Source organism: Oncorhynchus mykiss, chromosome 23, assembly GCF_013265735.2.
Source record: "Oncorhynchus mykiss isolate Arlee chromosome 23, USDA_OmykA_1.1, whole genome shotgun sequence".
NCBI lineage: Eukaryota > Metazoa > Chordata > Actinopteri > Salmoniformes > Salmonidae > Oncorhynchus > Oncorhynchus mykiss.
In genome coordinates this window covers 44582021-44602372 of record NC_048587.1, presented here as the reverse complement: position 1 = coordinate 44602372, position 20352 = coordinate 44582021, and the positions used below count along the sequence as shown (strand labels likewise).

General features: G+C 43.4%; 1 protein-coding gene across 1 annotated transcript in view; it reads left to right on the top strand.

Moving 5' to 3' along the window:
• Positions 1–20352, top strand: part of LOC110503120 (disks large homolog 5) — a 124320-nt gene that overhangs the window by 43925 nt on the left and 60043 nt on the right. The window contains exons 2-10 of the mRNA XM_036959905.1: positions 2445–2513; positions 3936–4110; positions 6528–6671; positions 8900–8966; positions 9082–9198; positions 16469–16569; positions 16759–16914; positions 19648–19846; positions 20022–20135. Coding sequence (XP_036815800.1) covers positions 2445–2513; positions 3936–4110; positions 6528–6671; positions 8900–8966; positions 9082–9198; positions 16469–16569; positions 16759–16914; positions 19648–19846; positions 20022–20135 — 1142 coding nt within the window. The remainder of the gene's footprint in view (positions 1–2444; positions 2514–3935; positions 4111–6527; positions 6672–8899; positions 8967–9081; positions 9199–16468; positions 16570–16758; positions 16915–19647; positions 19847–20021; positions 20136–20352) is intronic.

Below are 20352 nucleotides of genomic sequence, written 5' to 3'. Positions count from 1 at the left end.
CAAGGCCCTTCTCCCCCGATTGCTCAGTTTGGCCGGGCGGCCAGCTCTAGGAAGAGTCTTCGTGGTTCCAAACTTCTTCCGTTTAAGAATGATGGAGGCCACTGTGGTCTTGCTGCAGACATTTTGTTGGTACACTTCCCCAGATCTGTGCCTCGACACAATCCTGTCTCGACCTCATGGCTTGGTTTTTGCTCTGACATGCACTGTCAACTGTGGGGCCTTATATAGACAAGTATGTGCCTTTCCAAATCATGTCTAATCAATTGAATTTACCACAGGTGGACTCCAATCAAGTTGTAGAAACATCTCATGGATGATCAATGGAAACAGGATGCACCTGAGCTCAATTTCGAGTCTCATAGTAAAGGGTCTGAATACTTATGTAAATAAAGTATTTCTGTTTTTTACAATGGGATATTTTGTGTAGATTGCTGAGGAACATTTTTTATTTAAGCAAATTTCGAGTAAGACTGTAATGTAACAAAATGTGGGAAAAGTCAAGGGGTCTGAACACTTTCCGACTCCTTGACTTTATTTGTAAATATATTTATTTTTTAAAGGGGCAATATGTAACTTTTTGGTGACCAAATTCACATAGAAATGGGAGTTAAGGATCTGTCATTTTCTTTGAAAGCAAGTATTAGAAGTGGTAGAGCTATTTTGTGTGCTCTATCTCTGCTTTCCGTTCTTAAGGTTCGTTTTTGGTCTTTTACTTGTGGTTTTGTACACTAGCTTCAAACAGCTGAACATACAATACTTTGCTTATGGAGAATACATTTTACAGCAGTTTAGATAGTATAGTGTAGAGAATCATTCTACCATCTTGTTTTGTCACATCAACTGATACTAGGCAAACTATTTGAGTTTTAGAAACCAGGAAATAGCGGAGCGGTTTCTGCATTCCTTCTTTATAATTGGAGTAAACTAATGGACAACAATACTTCTACTTCCAGCCTAAACATACTATTTACATTCTACGGACAGTATATTTTACATTGTTTATCTTGTTTTTTGTTATTTTTAGTCTAACCCTACAGATACACTCAACCCCTCCCATCCATCTCTGAACACCATCTATGCCATATATTTTTCAACCGTGCTGTGAGGTTTCACAAAACCTTTGAACCTTTCTATTCTCATAGCTTCTACAGATTTCGCTAAGAGTATTATTGATCGATTGACTACGACTTTTCAAATCACCCAGCAGTGCTATTTGCAGTGTTAGCTTCAGATAAATGTTGCAATTCTTCAGCTACTCCTGAACCTGTGACCAAAAACAAGCAGTACCAAAACAAGTGATCGAATGATTCTGTCTCTTCAATTTGTATTAGTTATATACACATGATATATGTGGAGTACATAATGCAATGAAATGCTTTCTTGCAAGTTCACCTTCAAGACAATGCAACAACAATAGGTAAGTAATTAAGTGAATATAATATCATGCATTTAAGTGCAAAAATGTATGCACCAAGAATATAACTTATTAATGCCTCATTAGCTTAGTTAAACTGTCGTACCCCATCAGAACCAAAATATAAGCAGGCTCCGTTGTTTGGAAACAATGTAATTGTAAACAAACACTGTATAACACTGTATAACGTGGTAAGTCCATGGTCCCACCTTGCATCCTTAGCTCTATTCATTTGAGAGTGGTTACATTGCTCCTATCCCTCAGCTGTTTACCCAAACAGTGATGGGGTGTCCACTTTGTTGTTGTTTGTACTGCAGATTGTCCCTTCAACAGAGTTGTATGTCATCTGGATGTCGATGGCGTGTGCTCTGGCTCTTCTGTCAGACCCGACCAAAGCCTGTCGTCTGTCCGTCTGTCCTCTGTCTGTCTGTTGTCTGCCTGTCGTCTGTCCGTCTGTCCTCTGTCTGTCTGTTGTCTGCCTGTCGTCTGTCCGTCTGTCCTCTGTCTGTCTGTTGTCTGCCTGTCGTCTGTCTGTCTCTCATCTGAAGTTGAACCAAAGTCTCTTACTGATCTATGAATAACCCCTTTAAACTCAACCAAGCCTGTGTAGTGTAGTTAGTCACTGAGTAATACACAGCATTGAGGCACAATACTACAGTAGGCTACGGTACTATAGATAATAATGATAATACATTTAATTTGTGAAGCACTTTTATCACACCCAAGGTGCTGATGTAATCAGAGCACGATTAATGAATGTCACTATAAATGTGTGGTGTCAACAGCGTTGGGATTTCACAGACAGCAAAAATACACATTTCCGTTTATTTTTATGTTGAATTTCAAACATTTTATTGAATCACAAACACAAAACAGGCAGGCCGGTACAACACACTTCTTACGTACATCAGATTAGTTACAGTTACATGTTTGAATTAGTCAACTTCCAGACACATTTTTGTTTTGATGAACAGTAAGGATGTATTGTATAAATGGACTGACTTTAATGTCTTTGTGTCCTGTTTGGCAGGGTCCACCTACAGTGTTTTGTCTACCATGCCGTCTGACTCTGAAAGCAGCACTTCCCTCAGTAGCGCAGGTGAGCCTGGATGGGTTTCTCTCTTTTGGCAGTAGTAGGGTTACAAAATTCCCAGGTTTGCCAGAAACTCAAGTTGGAATATTCCTGGAATCAGGCGGAAATAAACAGGAAATCCGGAATCCTCCAACTAGGATTTCTGGAAAAATCCTGTAGTAGTGTGAATGTTTGAATATAAATGTATCGTTGTTATGGATTAGAAAACTAGGTGAATGTGGTCCAGAGAACTGGCTAACCAACCAGACAGCATGCTATTTCTGACTTTCAGTCAGCACAAACAAGTGATTACACAGATGTAAAAGGATTTACAAAAGCAACCCACCAACCCCCCAGAATGGTTTTCATTGAGCCATTCTCTCTCTGAGGGAGAGAGATAGAGGCTGTGTACCAAATGGCACCCTATTCCCTACATGGTGCACTACATTTTACCAGAGCCCTATCGGGCCTGGTCACAAGTAGTGCACTATATAGGGAATGAGGTGTCATTTGGGTGGAGGCCAGAGGGATTGCCCTGCAGGGCAGAGCTACTGAAAGAGGAGAGGAACGCAGGACTCTGTTGTGGTGCTTGTTGTTGTCTTCAGTCAGAGGTCCAGAAAGAAAACATATAGAGCTGTTTTGTTTATGTCAACACTGCAACATAGGCCCTTTGATTTAATGAATTGAGACATGGCTGGAGTGTTGGACTGATTACACTCACAAGTCAACGGTTAAAGGGGCCATCTGGGATTGTTACATCCAAATGAATGGTATATAGCCATTGGTTCTTAAAGACTTCAGCTCCCAACTGCCTCGAGCTTAGTTAAAAAACAGTTTGTCCGCTTTGTTATTGTTTAAATCACAGGATGTCCCTTTAAACGTAGTCATGAAGACGTCATGTGCCACATTTTGCCCCCTGGTTTGTTGATTATTGTTGTCACATTATTCATAATAACGATGTGCTACTTTACTTTGGATTGTTTGGCTTATGTATTTCATGAAGTATGACACAAGCACTCTCAATCTCCATTGTTGCCTCAAGAGTCCTCCAAATCGACATCTATGCGCTTCTGGAGATCTGAGAGGATTTGACAGGTGCAGCCTAATAAACAATATAGTTATAGCTTCGTCTTGATCTTTGATGGGCTAGGTGGAGGTAACTTTCACCACACTGCTTATACAAATCAAATCCTCTCAGATCTCCACAAGTGCGTAGGGCAGGGAGGAGGGTTTAGGGGTCGATTTGGCATTGGGCCTATGTCGGGTAAGGGCCCTTGCCACCTGTGGTATGCTGACTGCGGAAAGAGCGATCTCTGTCTCAATTTTTGCCTTGAATCTTCTTATGTCTTCTGAGGCCCAATCCCAAATTCACCCTATTGCCCTATGCACTTCACATCATCTATGTTGGTGTAAGGGCCCTAGCCATCAGTGACAGTCTGACTGTGACAGGTACCATGGGTCAAGCCTCGTCCCCTCCTTCGGCCCATATGGAGAACCGCCACGGTCAGATGAGTGAGAAGATGGAGGCGGTTCTGTTCCAGCTGAGACAGGTGACCCGCGAGAGGGACGAGCTGCGTAAACGCCTGGCCTTGTCCTCGCCCGGCACCACCTTCGATGACTGCAGGTACAGTAGAACTCTTGGTAGAGACAGAACCGCTGTAGATATTGCAGTTACCCTACTCTACACCGGGGATTCCCAAACTGTGGGATACCCCCCTAGAGGGGTGGGATCTACAATTTTGTTGGATGCATTTTCTGTTTGTTTTGGTTGTGTTTCAGATTATTTTATGCCCAATAGAAATGAATGGTAATACATTAGTGTCATTTTGGAGTCGCTTTTATTGTAAATAAGAATAGAATATGTTTCTAAACACATTAATGTGGATGCTACCATGGTTACAGATAGTCCTGAATGAATCGTGAATAATGATGAGTGAGATAGTTAGACGCACAAATACCATACCCCCAAGACATGCTAACCTCTCACCATTATAATAACGGGAGGTTAGCATTTTTTGGGGGGGTGGTATGATATTTGTGTGTCGATAACTGATGCAAAATGTTCTGTCCGCCAACAAGAGGCGTGTGAACAGTTTGTGTCATGATCAGTGCTTTTGCACTGGATGTTCCTCAATGCTGGAAGGGTGAAGACCTGAGGGAAGAAGTTAGGGAACCCTTTCCCTACAACCCTCACTATAGACAGAGCCTGGCCTTCACCTGGGACCACCTTCAATGGGGGTGGATTATTCCAATATAATAAGAGACAGAAGCACTATAACTACTGTAGGTACAGGACTCACTACAGAGCCAGGCGATGTACTTGCCTGACATCACTTAGAACCGTTCTAGACAGTCACTCAGCCAACAGATAACACCCTCACCAGGGATGACCACCCTCAGCCAACAGATAACACGCTCACCACGGGATGACCACCCTCAGCCAACAGATAACACACTCACCAGGGATGACCACTCTCAGCCAACAGATAACACCCTCACCAGGGATGACCACCCTCAGCCAACAGATAACACGCTCACCAGGGATGACCACCCTCAGCCAACAGATAACACGCTCACCACGGGATGACCACCCTCAGCCAACAGATAACACACTCACCAGGGATGACCACTCTCAGCCAACAGATAACACCCTCACCAGGGATGACCACCCTCAGCCAACAGATAACACGCTCACCAGGGATGACCACCCTCAGCCAACAGATAACACGCTCACCACGGGATGACCACCCTCAGCAAACAGATAACACGCTCACCACGGGATGACCACCCTCAGCCAACAGATAACACGCTCACCACGGGATGACCACCCTCAGCCAACAGATAACACGCTCACCAGGGATGACCACCCTCAGCCAACAGATAACAGCTCACCACGGGATGACCACCCTCAGCCAACAGATAACACGCTCACCACGGGATCACCACCCTCAGCCAACAGATAACACGCTCACCACGGGATCACCACCCTCAGCCAACAGATAACACACTCACCACGGGATGACCATCCTCAGCCAACAGATAACACGCTCACCACGGGATGACCACCCTCAGCCAACAGATAACACGCTCACCACGGGATGACCACCCTCAGCCAACAGATAACACGCTCACCAGGGATGACCACCCTCAGCCAACAGATAACACGCTCACCAGGGACGACCACCCTCAGCCAACAGATAACACGCTCACCAGGGATGACCACCCTCGCCAACCGATAACACGCTCACCAGGGATGACCACCCTCAGCCAACAGATAACACCCTCACCAGGGATGACCACCCTCAGCCAACAGCTAACACCCTCACCAGGGATGACCACCCTCAGCCAACAGATAACACGCTCACCAGGGATGACCACCCTCAGCCAACAGATAACACCCTCACCAGGGATGACCACCCTCAGCCAACAGATAACACGCTCACCAGGGATGACCACCCTCAGCCAACAGATAACACGCTCACCAGGGATGACCACCCTCAGCCAACAGATAACACCCTCACCAGGGATGACCACCCTCAGCCAACAGATAACACGCTCACCAGGGATGACCACCCTCAGCCAACAGATAACACGCTCACCAGGGATGACCACCCTCAGCCAACAGATAACACGCTCACCAGGGATGACCACCCTCAGCCAACAGATAACACGCTCACCAGGGATGACCACCCTCAGCCAACAGATAACACGCTCACCAGGGATGACCACCACTTTATTCCTCCAAAGTCACTCTACCGCCAGAAGCAGAGAAGTAAAGGCAAAAAAAGGCGACGCTAAATGGGATCCACATTTTGTGAGCTCAGCAACTCTGTTAAAACATTAAACAAGAGCATGTATTTTGAATGAAGCTACACGTCCCCACCTCTCTCATAACCACACACCCACACCATAGTGTTCTGCACTTTAATCTGCTCCTGGGGGGCTTGGTTCTGATACGTCACTCTTTTCTGTCATCTCTCGTGTGTGTGTGTGTGTGTGTGTGCATCCATTTGTGTGTGTGTGTGTGTGTGTGAGAACCAGGCCCAACTCCAAGTCAGGCCAGGACTACGAGCATCTTAAGCTGCAGTGTATGAAGGCCATGGTGGACCTGCAGTCCTTACAGAACCAACACAGCACAACACTGAAGAGATGTGAGGAGGCCGTGAAGAAAGCTGACTTCTACCAGTGAGTGATGTTCACACACACACACACACACACACACACACACACACACACACACACACACACTTTTCTAATCTACCAGTGAGTGGTAGAGTGCAGACCTGGGTTCAAATACTATTTAGAACTATTTCAAATGCCTCGTGCATTCAATTGATCTTGCCTGGAGTGCCAGGTGGATAGGGTTAGCTCGCAGCAGACGAGATCATTCAAGCCCACCCAAAGTGTTTGACAGTATTTCAAATAGTATTTGAACCCCGGTCTGTAGTGAAGTGCATGGGAGTGGTTGGGGTCCATAAATATTTGAGCCTTGTCCCAGCTCATTTATGTTGTGTGCTCTGAATCTCTCTGTTCTAACAACCAGGCGATGGAATGAATGGATGGGCTTTTAACCTGTGTTTGTCCCTCTTATGAGATCTGTGCGTCAGATTGCACAGAACATGTTTTCCCGAGGGGTAAGAGGTCAACCAATCTCGTGTCCCATTCCAAATGCTCCTGCTCAGTTAAACCATCATCCCAATCCTTTGACACCAGGGATTTTAGAAATTCAAGTGAGCAGAGCCACTGCTTTTCTGTCAGAAAGATCAGATCATGACTGTTCTAGCAGTGTTGGCAGGCTTTTTAAAGCAAAGTATTCAAGCCACCAGCAATAACTGGAGGTTGAACTGCTAGAATTGAGGATTCTGCACTTGCCTCTTCCATTGACAGTCATGAATATTGGAATGGGTGCTGTCCTCATTGAACGTCAATTTGCCTGACAGTTGTGCTACCCATTCATCATGATCCATTCCAACTCATGGCACAGCAAGCTTCATACTAATATAGAATTATACTATAAAGTCTAAAAAAAAAGGTTTCTAATGAGTTCAATCACTACATTTTCTCTCTCTTTTGTTATCCTCATAAAAGATACTTACATTTTGAGCAACATATTAAGTTGGATTCCTTCTTACGTTATTTTGGTAAAATTAAATCAACAAATAATTTAAATGACTTGCATTATTTTATTTTGTAAGACATTTCAACACTTTATTGAGACAGTTCTGAAATGACAGAGGAGGTAGAGATAGGTGGGAGAAACAGATTGAAGGGTTGGAGCAGGGAACCCCGGTCTTCATGGGAAGAGGGGTGACGTGTCCTAAGCCAGGTGACTTACCCCTAGACCACAGACTCTGCACGACTTGCATTCATTTGGATTATGTTGGTTGTTTTTTTGTTGTCGATTACAATTCACCCCAGAATCATTTCTTACAGTGTGGCTGTGTGGTTGAGTGGGCAAAATTCCGAAGTACCATCTTACTACCCCTAATCTGTCTAAATAAAGCATTGAGAAAATAAATATTCTCCATAGGCCCTTATCATCAATTCATATTTAGGATATAAACCATTTGCAGTTCTAAACCATTGAAAGGGAAAGGGGATACCTAGTCAACCCAACCCTGTATGAGAGATTATTTTGATGCTGCCTTTTACATGCACTGAAACCCCCAAAAGTGTTTTAACAACACTCTTAAAAACACCAATATTCAGATTGAAGAACCACTTTGGGTGTTTCAGAGTACTTCATTTATGTTTTAAAACACATTCTTTGTATTAAAACACTTACATTGGGTTAACATTTCAACACCAGATCTCAGACTTTCTATTTGTATAGTGTACAAACACTGACTTTGCCGATAGCTACTTTATTGAGGAAAAGAAAGGCGTGAGGAGAGGGGGCCGGATGTTCTCTCTGTCTGTCCATTTGGGTGATTTAATGATGTCTGCCATACTGTCTCAATAGTGTGGGGACAAACAACCTAACAGCTGGGGTAGAATGTAAAACAGACAGATGAAGGATTAGCCCCAATGTTTAAGCCTCTGTCTCTGCCTCTAGGTCCAGGCCATGTTTGTCTTCATCTGTGGCTGCAGCAGAAAAAAAAGTATTTATTTATTTACTAGCAAGTCTGCTTCTGGAGTGGACTTGCCCGTTTGGGATAAAAAGCAACTGTCCACAAAGCACTGGTAGATTGTTCCTGTAAAGGTTGAGAAAATGTTTCTTCACCAAACTGCTCACAAGTTTGAAGTTTCACAATTTTGAACACTGGATTGTGAAGCACACCCATGTAGTTTGCTCTGTGTGAATGCTCCTACCTGCTCATTGTAGCACATGAAATACAACACTAAGAAGAGAACACATGCCACTGCCAGGGTCGATGCACGTTCAAGTCGGTGTATCTTTTTCCTTTTTGCAGCACGCTCCACAGCCGCCTGGCCGGCGAGCAGTCTCCGCTGAAGGAGGAGCTGGATGCTGTGAGGCAGGTAAGTTATCTGTATTCCAAGTATACCTGTATTTTGTTACATAACACATTTCCCTATTGGGATACTACCGTACTCAATTCGATTCAATCCAATTCTATTTCATTCTGTTCTGCAGGACAACATCCAGCTGGTCAGAGAACACAACCATGTGAAACAGAGCTGTGAGGAGATGAGGAGACTACATGATGAGGACCAGAGAGAGCTGGGAGACATGAGGCTGCTTCACCAACAGGTATTGGAGTAGAATACACACTCACCCTGACATGCTCAAGGTTTTTGGGTCAGGGTCCTCTCTTTGGGTCCAGGGTCCTCTCTTTGGGTCAGAGTACTCTCTTTGGGTCAGGGTCCTCTCTCTGTGTCCAGGGTCCTCTCTTTGGTCCAGGGTCCTCTCTTTTGGTCCAGGGTCCTCTCTTTGGGTCCAGGGTCCTCTCTTTGGGTCAGAGTACTCTCTTTGGGTCCAGGGTCCTCTCTTTGGGTCAGAGTACTCTCTTTGGGTCAGGGTCCTCTCTCTGTGTCCAGGGTCCTCTCTTTGGTCCAGGGTCCTCTCTTTTGGTCCAGGGTCCTCTCTTTGGGTCCAGTGTCCTCTCTTTGGGTCCAGGGTCCTCTCTTTGGGTCCAGGGTCCTCTCTTTGGATCAGGGTCCTCTCTTTGGGTCCAGGGGGTGGCAGCTAGCATAGAAGTTATAGAAGCAGGCCAGCGACCAGAGCGTTGCCAGTTCGAATCCCTGGTTTGATGGGAACTTTGGCGAAACCTTTGCCGTCTATTCTTGCACTGACTGACATTTCTTTTGACCTTTCTTGAAATAACTTTTTTGGATTCTGACATATGAGACAGATTCTACACATTCTGCCCATTTAGGACCATTAGCACGGTCAGACCAGCTCATTCCACTATGTCGTCATAGCGATCAGAAATGCCTTCAAATTAGACACGACCAAATTATTATTAATGAATGATTTTTTATTAAATCAACCATTTAGTTTCTCTCATTGCTGCTCTGGTTGCACCTCAAGTAACGCCCTATTCCCTTTATAGTTAACTCTTTTGACCAGTGTCCATAGGGGCCTGAAGGGAATAAGGTGTCATTTGGGACGCACACTCTAGGATCTGTTTTAGCTCTCATTATAGTTTGAACACTTGGTTCAGATCGTTAAATGTTTGTCAGTCATATCTAACGTGTTCATGGGGAATGCTTTCAATACCAGTCTGATCAGTAGGTGCCTAATTGGCCAGGTCCCAAATGACACCCTATTCCCTATATAGTGCTCTACTTTTGACCAGGCCCCGGTCCAAAGTAGTGCACTATAGAGGGAATAGGGTGCCATTTAGGCCATTAGACATTGTCTACCCAAAGCTGGGATTGCTGATGAGCTCATGAGATGTCATTACTAAGTAAACTAGCATCAAACAGCATAGAAATTCACAATCAAATGAGCCTGATGTCAATTCAAATTAGGCTGCCGTTGTGAATTACGTCTGTTAAGGATTTAATGAGCGAGCCAATGCCATGCGGTAGACGTGCAGAAAATGGCTTGTGTAGGTTTTGCCTGATACCCATGTTGAATATACGTAATGCACAAATCATACAAACATGTGCCAATTTTATCCAAAGCGATTTATAGTCCAGTCAGTGCATCCAATTGTTGTAGCCTACTGTATGTGACTGTTCCTCCTGTGGGATGTTCGTTATTATGCCACACTACTTACATTACGTCTATTCATATTATTATCCTTTTCTTTAGTTGAGTCCTTTTAAAGCCATCGCAGTAGAAATGCAGTGGAGCCGGAGAGGCACATTATAAATGTTCTACATGGTGTCTCTTCCCTCTGACTGAAAGAGTCTCTGCTTAGTGTCTTCATTTAGCCCCAAGACCCTCAACTCTGCTAAATTACTTTTTTTCTTGGCAGTAATTTGACAAACTGTTCCAATGTTGGGATATTTATTTAACTAGAAAAATGTTGCACCTTTTCCTTTGATCTCTGAGCTCTCAGAGTGAAACAGAGTTTCGGTGTAACCTTTGTAAATATAGCCATGGTGTGCGTTCCAAATGGCTCCCTATACAGTGCAGTACTTTTGAACATGGCATATAGTGCACTATATAGGGAACAGGGTGCCATTTGGGATGCTGCCTTACTGACTGAAGCACGTCTTGTTTTCTGGTGCTCAATCTATTTTTACACTATGGAGGAGAGGAGGGCACTTTAGTCTGCTCTGCTTTATTCAGACAGAGTGGTTGTCGACTCAGTCATGCTGAGTCATTATCTGTAGCACTGCCATGTCATCAATGAGAAGGCTGTAGAGAGAGTGCTATAGTGTTGTTGTGCTGCAAATAAACTGTACTGTAATGTATTGTATAGTGGAGATAGAGACCACTGTATTCTACTGTTGTATTTCCCAGTGGTCACAGAGGTTAAGTATAATGTAGATAGACCGTAGATGTACTGCAGATGTACTGTAGATACACTGAAATCTAGTGTATTGTATAGTGCTGTATCTGTAGATGTAGTGTATTGTATAGTGCTGTATCTGTAGATGTAGTGTATTGTATAGTGCTGTATCGGTAGATGTACTGTAGTGTATTGTATAGTGCTGTATCTGTAGATGTACTGTAGTGTATTGTATAGTGCTGTATCTGTAGATGTATTGTATAGTGCTGTATCTGTAGATGTAGTGTAGTGTATTGTATAGTGCTGTGTCTGTAGATGTAGTGTAGTGTATTGTATAGTGCTGTATCTGTAGATGTACTGTAGTGTATTGTATAGTGCTGTATCTGTAGATGTACTGTAGTGTATTGTATAGTGCTGTATCTGTAGATGTATTGTATAGTGCTGTATCTGTAGATGTAGTGTAGTGTATTGTATAGTGCTGTATCTGTAGATGTAGTGTATTGTATAGTGCTGTATCTGTAGATGTACTGTAGTGTATTGTATAGTGCTGTATCTGTAGATGTACTGTATTATATAGTGCTGTATCTGTAGATGTATTGTATAGTGCTGTATCTGTAGATGTAGTGTAGTGTATTGTATAGTGCTGTATCTGTAGATGTAGTGTATTGTATAGTGCTGTATCTGTAGATGTACTGTAGTGTATTGTATAGTGCTGTATCTGTAGATGTAGTGTATTGTATAGTGCTGTATCTGTAGATGTAGTGTATTGTATAGTGCTGTATCTGTAGATGTAGTGTATTGTATAGTGCTGTATCTGTAGATGTACTGTAGTGTAGTGTATTGTATAGTGCTGTATCTGTAGATGTACCGTAGTGTATTGTATAGTGCTGTATCTGTAGATGTACTGTAGTGTATTGTATAGCGCTGTATCTGTAGATGTAGTGTATTGTATAGTGCTGTATCTGTAGATGTAGTGTATTGTATAGTGCTGTATCTGTAGATGTAGTGTATTGTATAGTGCTGTATCTGTAGATGTAGTGTATTGTATAGTGCTGTATCTGTAGATGTACTGTAGTGTAGTGTATTGTATAGTGCTGTATCTGTAGATGTACCGTAGTGTATTGTATAGTGCTGTATCTGTAGATGTAGTGTATTGTATAGTGCTGTATTGTATAGGGCTGTATCTGTAGATGTACCGTAGTGTATTGTATAGTGCTGTATCTGTAGATGTAGTGTATTGTATAGTGCTGTATCTGTAGGTGTAGTGTATTGTATAGTGCTGTATCTGTAGATGTAGTGTATTGTATAGTGCTGTATCTGTAGATGTAGTGTAGTGTATTGTATAGTGCTGTATCTGTAGATGTACTGTAGTGTATTGTATAGTGCTGTATCTGTAGATGTACTGTAGTGTATTGTATAGTGCTGTATCTGTAGATGTAGTGTATTGTATAGTGCTGTATCTGTAGATGTACTGTAGTGTATTGTATAGTGCTGTATCTGTAGATGTACTGTAGTGTATTGTATAGTGCTGTATCTGTAGATGTAGTGTATTGTATAGTGCTGTATCTGTAGATGTACTGTATTGTATAGTGCTGTATCTGTAGATGTACTGTAGTGTATTGTATAGTGCTGTATCTGTAGATGTACTGTAGTGTATTGTATAGTGCTGTATCTGTAGATGTACCGTAGTGTATTGTATAGTGCTGTATCTGTAGATGTACTGTAGTGTATTGTATAGTGCTGTATCTGTAGGTGTAGTGTATTGTATAGTGCTGTATCTGTAGATGTACTGTATTGTATAGTGCTGTATCTGTAGATGTAGTGTATTGTATAGTGCTGTATCTGTAGATGTACTGTATTGTATAGTGCTGTATCTGTAGATGTACTGTAGTGTATTGTATAGTGCTGTATCTGTAGATGTAGTGTATTGTATAGTGCTGTATCTGTAGATGTAGTGTAGTGTATTGTATAGTGCTGTATCTGTAGATGTAGTGTAGTGTATTGTATAGTGCTGTATCTGTAGATGTAGTGTATTGTATAGTGCTGTATCTGTAGGTGTAGTGTATTGTATAGTGCTGTATCTGTAGATGTAGTGTATTGTATAGTGCTGTATCTGTAGATGTACTGTATTGTATAGTGCTGTATCTGTAGATGTAGTGTATTGTATAGTGCTGTATCTGTAGATGTACTGTATTGTATAGTGCTGTATCTGTAGATGTACTGTAGTGTATTGTATAGTGCTGTATCTGTAGATGTAGTGTATTGTATAGTGCTGTATCTGTAGATGTAGTGTAGTGTATTGTATAGTGCTGTATCTGTAGATGTAGTGTAGTGTATTGTATAGTGCTGTATCTGTAGATGTAGTGTATTGTATAGTGCTGTATCTGTAGGTGTAGTGTATTGTATAGTGCTGTATCTGTAGATGTATTGTATTGTATAGTGCTGTATCTGTAGATGTATTGTATTGTATAGTGCTGTATCTGTAGATGTAGTGTAGTGTATTGTATAGTGCTGTATCTGTAGATGTACTGTAGTGTATTGTATAGTGCTGTATCTGTGGATGTAGTGTATTGTATAGTGCTGTATCTGTAGATGTACTGTAGTGTATTGTATAGTGCTGTATCTGTAGATGTACTGTATTGTATAGTGCTGTATCTGTAGATGTACTGTAGTGTATTGTATAGTGCTGTATCTGTGGATGCACTATATATACAGTGCATTTGGAAAGTATTCAGACCCCTTGACTTTTTCCACATTTTATTACATTACAGCATTATTCTAAAATTGATTATATCTGGGGGTTTTCACTGATCAATCTACACACAATACCCCATAATGACAAAGCAAAAGCAGGTTTTACTTTTACATTTTTTTTACAAATGTATAAAAAAATAAATAAACTGAAATTACATTTACATAAGTATTCAGACCCTTTACTCAGTACTTTGTTGAAGTACCTTTGGCAGTGATTACAGCCGTGAGTCTTCTTGGGTATGTCACTACAAGCCTGGTACACCTGTGTTTGGGGAGTTTCTCCCATTCTTCTCTGCAGTCTGTTAACTCTAATGAACATGTCCTTTGCAGCAGAGGTAACTCTGGGTCTTCCTTTTCTGTAGCGGTCATCATGAGAGCCAGTTTCATCATAGTGCTTGATGGTTTTTGCTACTGCACTTGAAGAAACTTTAAAAGTTCTTGAAATGTTCCCTATTGACTGACCTTCATGTCTTAAAGTAAAGATGGACTGTCATTTCTCTTTGCTTGTTTGAGCTGTTCTTGCTATAATATGGACTTGGTCTTCTGTATACCACCCCTACCTTGTCACAACACAACTGATTGGCTTAAACACATTTAAGAAGGAAAGAAATTCCACAAATTAACTTTTAAAAAGGCACACCTGTTAATTGAAATGCATTTCAGGTGACTACCTCATGAAGCTGGTTGAGAGATTGCCAAGAGTGTGCAAAGCTGTCATTGAGGCAAAGGTTGTCTATTTGAAGAATCTGAAATGTAAAATATATTTAGATTTGTGTAACACTTTTTTGGTTACTACATGATTCCATATGTGTTATTTCATAGTTTCACTATTATTCTACAATGTAGAAAATAGTACAAATAAAGAAAAACCATTGAATGAGTAGGTGTTCAAACTTTTGTCTGGTACTGAATGTAAAACGCTTTGTCATTATGGGGTATGGTGTGTAGATAGATGAGGATTTAAAAGAAATATATATATTTTAGAATAAGACCGTAACGTAAATGTGGAAAAAGGGTCTGAATATTTACCAAAATCACTGTATATGTATAGATAGATAGCTAGCAGTGGAGGCTGGTGGGAGGACCTATAGGAGGACAGGCTATTTGGAATGGAATACATAGAACAGAGTCAAACGAGGTTTCCATATGTTTGATGTGTTTGTTTCTGTTCCATTTATTCCATTCCAGCCATTACAATGAGCCTATCCTCCTATAGCTCCTGCCACCAGCCTCCACTGATAGATTGGGCTCCCGAGTGGCACAGCGGTCTGAGGCACTGCATATCAGTGTAAGAGGCGTCACTACAGTTCCTGGTTCAATTCCAGGCTGCATCACTTCTGGCCGTGATCGGGAGTCCCATAGGGTGGCACGCAATTGCCCAGCCTCGTTTGGGTTTGGCTGTGGTAGGCCATCATTGTAAATAAGAATTTGTTCTTAACTGATTTGCCTAGCTAAATAATGGTTCCATTTTTTTAATATAGATAGCACAGGAGGAATTCCTGGGCCAGGTACTGAAAAAAGGGTGTATTGATCTGGCAACTGGAGGGCTGCTGGGTTCACATCCTCATAGCATTCCCCTACAGTTTATAGTAAATCAATATAGGGAAAAAAGGACGTGCCGGAGACTGGTCTAGTGGTAGTTCTGCTGACTCCGGACCACACATCGATTCTATCAAGCCCTTCAACTACCCATCTCCCTCTCTGTAACTGTCTTTCAACTACCCATCTCCCTCTCTGTAACTGTCTTTCAACTACCCATCTCCCTCTCTGTAACTGTCTTTCAACTACCCATCTCCCTCTCTGTAACTCTTACAACTACCCATCTCCCTCTCTGTAACTGTCTTTCAACTACCCATCTCCCTCTCTGTAACTGTTTTTCAACTACCCATCTCGCTCTCTGTAACTGTCTTTCAACTACCCATGTAACTGTCTTTCAACTACCCATCTCCCTCTCTGTAACTGTTTTTCAACTACCCATCTCGCTCTCTGTAACTGTCTTTCAACTACCCATGTAACTGTCTTTCAACTACCCATCTCCCTCTCTGTAACTGTTTTTCAACTACCCATCTCCCTCTCTGTAACTGTTTTTCAACTACCCATCTCGCTCTCTGTAACTGTCTTTCAACTACCCATCTCCCTCTCTGTAACTGTCTTTCAACTACCCATCTCCCTCTCTGTAACTGTTTTTCAACTACCCATCTCGCTCTCTGTAACTGTCCTATCATAAAACAATACAAAATATCTCAAAACATTTATGTTTTAGTGATTTAGAATGGACTCTTATCCAGAGCAACATACAGTCAGTGCATTAAACGTTCAGTATTGAAATTTTTCATAAAATGATTGAGCTCTCTGTTCCAGGTGATGAGAGATGGGTCGTCAGAGATCCTCAACAAGCTGTATGACACAGCTATGGACAAGCTAGAGGGCACCAAGAGAGACTACGAGGCTTTGAGGAAGAGGTACAACAACAAGACAACGTATATCATTTAATTGTTATATTACTATATTGTACTAGTGATCCTGTCTTGATGAGCACGACCCCCCCAAGGGAGCTAGCCTTCTTGGAGCCGTTGATTGTGTGCAGGACTCCAGTCCAGAAGGTTGTGGACATGCTCACTCTCCCTTCGTGTTTCATTATATTATTCTAGGTTCAATGAGGAGACAGCCAACCACAGCACAGACCTGAGCCGTCTGGAGCAGGCGGAGGAGGAGAACAGGAGGCTACAGAAACAGGTGGACATGTTGTTGAAGCAGAGAGACGCTGCTACACACTACCAACAACAGTACTCTACCTCTATGAGGAGGTAAGAGACACACACACACACACACATATACACACACACACACATACACACACACACACACACACACACACACACACACACACACACACACACACTCTCACACACACACACACACACACACACACACACACACACACACACACACACACACACACACACACGGAGGTCAACTTTAATTGCCTGTCTATATAATGGGATACAATATTATCACAATACTTAGGTGCCTGTATGTATTGTGTTTTATTTTTATTTACCCTTATTTTACCAGGTAAGTTGACTGAGAACACATTCTCATTTACAGCAACGACCTGGGGAATAGTTAAAGGGTAGAGGAGGGGGGATGAATGAGCCAATTGGAAGCATGGGATGGTTAGGTGGCCATGATGGTATGAGGGCCAGATTGGAAATTTAGCCAGGACACCAGGGTTAACCCCCCTGCTCTTATGATAAGTGCCATGGGATCTTTAGTGACCACAGAGAGTCAGGACACCTGTTTAACGTCCCATCTGAAAGACAGCACCCTACACAGGGCAATGTCCCCAATCACTGCCCTGGGGCATTGGGATATTTTATTTTAGCCCAGAGGAAAGAGTACCTCCTACTGGCCCTCCAACACTACCTCCAGCTAGAGGTAGCTAATGCTACCTAGCAAAAATAAATAAATCAAAACTTGGAGTCAATAATATTGTCCAAAATAATTTTATGATGTGTAACCATCTGTTTTTTACCCCCCATCACTACTGCATAAGTGTTCATAAGTGTTCATAACTGTTCATAAATCACTCAGGAGTGCTTGAAGTAATTCAATCCAGAGGAAATGAAGGCCTGTGACTGCAGATCTATGCTACTTAGTTTAAGAGTTTCCGTTGTGATGCCGACTGGCCAAGCTTCAAGCTTGGGGCGGCAGGGTAGCCTAGTGGTTAGAGCGTTGGACTAATAACCGCAACCCCCCGAGCTGTCGTTCTGCCCCTGAACAGGCAGTTAACCCACTGTTCCTAGGCTGTCATTGAAAATAAGAATTTGTTCTTAACTGACTTGCCTAGTTAAATAAAGGTAAAATAAATATGTTGCTTTTCTTATCAGATGTTGCTCTATTTTTACCAAGTTATTTTTACTGTGAGCTATTTTATGTCTTCTCATTCACTTAAAAGGGCTGCTGTTTGTTTGTATTGTACTTCATCCCCTTATCTCCACCTCTCTCCTGTCACTTCAACTATCCTCTTCTAGTTCCACCTCTCTCCCCCAGTCCTGTTACTGTGTCAGGTTTGACTCCACCTCTCTCCCCCTGTCCTGTTACTGTGTCAGGTTTGACTCCACCTCTCTCCCCCTGTCCTGTTACTGTGTCAGGTTTGACTCCACCTCTCTCCCCCTGTCCTGTTACTGTGTCAGGTTTGACTCCACCTCTCTCCCCCTGTCCTGTTACTGTGTCAGGTTTGACTCCACCTCTCTCCCCCTGTCCTGTTACTGTGTCAGGTTTGACTCCACCTCTCTCCCCCTGTCCTGTTACTGTGTCAGGTTTGACTCCACCTCTCTCCCCCTGTCCTGTTACTGTGTCAGGTTTGACTCCACCTCTCTCCCCCTGTCCTGTTACTGTGTCAGGTTTGACTCCACCTCTCTCCCCCTGTCCTGTTACTGTGTCAGGTTTGACTCCACCTCTCTCCCCCTGTCCTGTTACTGTGTCAGGTTTGACTCCACCTCTCTCCCCCTGTCCTGTTACTGTGTCAGGTTTGACTCCACCTCTCTCCCCCTGTCCTGTTACTGTGTCAGGTTTGACTCCACCTCTCTCCCCCTGTCCTGTTACTGTGTCAGGTTTGACTCCACCTCTCTCCCCCTGTCCTGTTACTGTGTCAGGTTTGACCCCACCTCTCTCCCCCTGTCCTGTTACTGTGTCAGGTTTGACTCCACCTCGCTCTCCCTGTCCTGTTACTGTGTCATGTTTGACTCCACCTCTCTCCCCCTGTCCTGTTACTGTGTCAGGTTTGACTCCACCTCTCTCCCCCTGTCCTGTTACTGTGTCAGGTTTGACCCGACCTCTCTCCCCCTGTCCTGTTACTGTGTCAGGTTTGACTCCACCTCTCTCCCCCTGTCCTGTTACTGTGTCAGGTTTGACTCCACCTCTCTCCCCCTGTCCTGTTACTGTGTCAGGTTTGACCCCACCTCTCTCCCCCTGTCCTGTTACTGTGTCAGGTTTGACTCCACCTCTCTCCCCCTGTCCTGTTACTGTGTCAGGTTTGACTCCACCTCTCTCCCCCTGTCCTGTTACTGTGTCAGGTTTGACTCCACCTCTCTTCCCCTGTCCTGTTACTGTGTCAGGTTTGACTCCACCTCTCTCCCCCTGTCCTGTTACTGTGTCAGGCTTGACTCCACCTCTCTCCCCCTGTCCTGTTACTGTGTCAGGTTTGACTCGACCTCTCTCTCCCTGTCCTGTTACTGTGTCAGGTTTGACTCCACCTCTCTCCCCCTGTCCTGTTACTGTGTCAGGTTTGACTCCACCTCTCTCCCCCTGTCCTGTTACTGTGTCAGGTTTGACTCAACCTCTCTTCCCCTGTCCTGTTACTGTGTCAGGTTTGACTCCACCTTTCTCCCCCTGTCCTGTTACTGTGTCAGGTTTGACTCCACCTCTCTCCCCCTGTCCTGTTACTGTGTCAGGTTTGACTCCACCTCTCTCCCCCTGTCCTGTTACTGTGTCAGGTTTGACTCGACCTCTCTCCCCCTGTCCTGTTACTGTGTCAGGTTTGACTCGACCCAGGCGGAGCTGTCGAAGGCTGCAGTGCAGAACAAGGAGCTACAGAGAGAGATGGAGCGGCTGCAGACAGAATCCACACGGCTGAAGACCCAGCAGCTGAAGGCCGTTAAGGACTGTGAGAAGTACAAGGAGGAGAGGGACTCGGTCTTCAATGAGTACAGACTCATCATGAGTGAGAGGGACCAGGTCAGAGAGAGATATTTTTACTTTACCAGGTTTAGTGGATAGGGATAATGCACATTTCTATTCATTTGCCAGATTTAGCCAGGAGGCTTCTTTCCTTTTGTATAAATACTACATCAAGTATAATAGTAAAACCGTAATATCACTGTAATGCAGTAAAGTGTATTGTGTGGAGCAGGTGATCACAGAGGTGGACAAGCTCCAGACAGGGCTGGAGGTGGCTGAGGCCAAACTGAAGAACACCTCGTCAGAGAAGAGGATGACCAGCGAAGAGATGGAGGCACTGCGTCAGGTAAGACAATGCCTCAATCTGTACCTCAATCTGTATGTAGTGTTAGCGGAGGTACACACTCAGAAATAAGGGTACAGTATTGTTCCCTGAGGTACCAAAAGATCAATATACTGTACACATAATGTTCCTTCAGCGGTACATGTACTGGCACATGGTACTGTTCGGTACCTTTTAGGGCACAGGTGTGGATAATCTAGTATAATGGTAGATTTTTGTA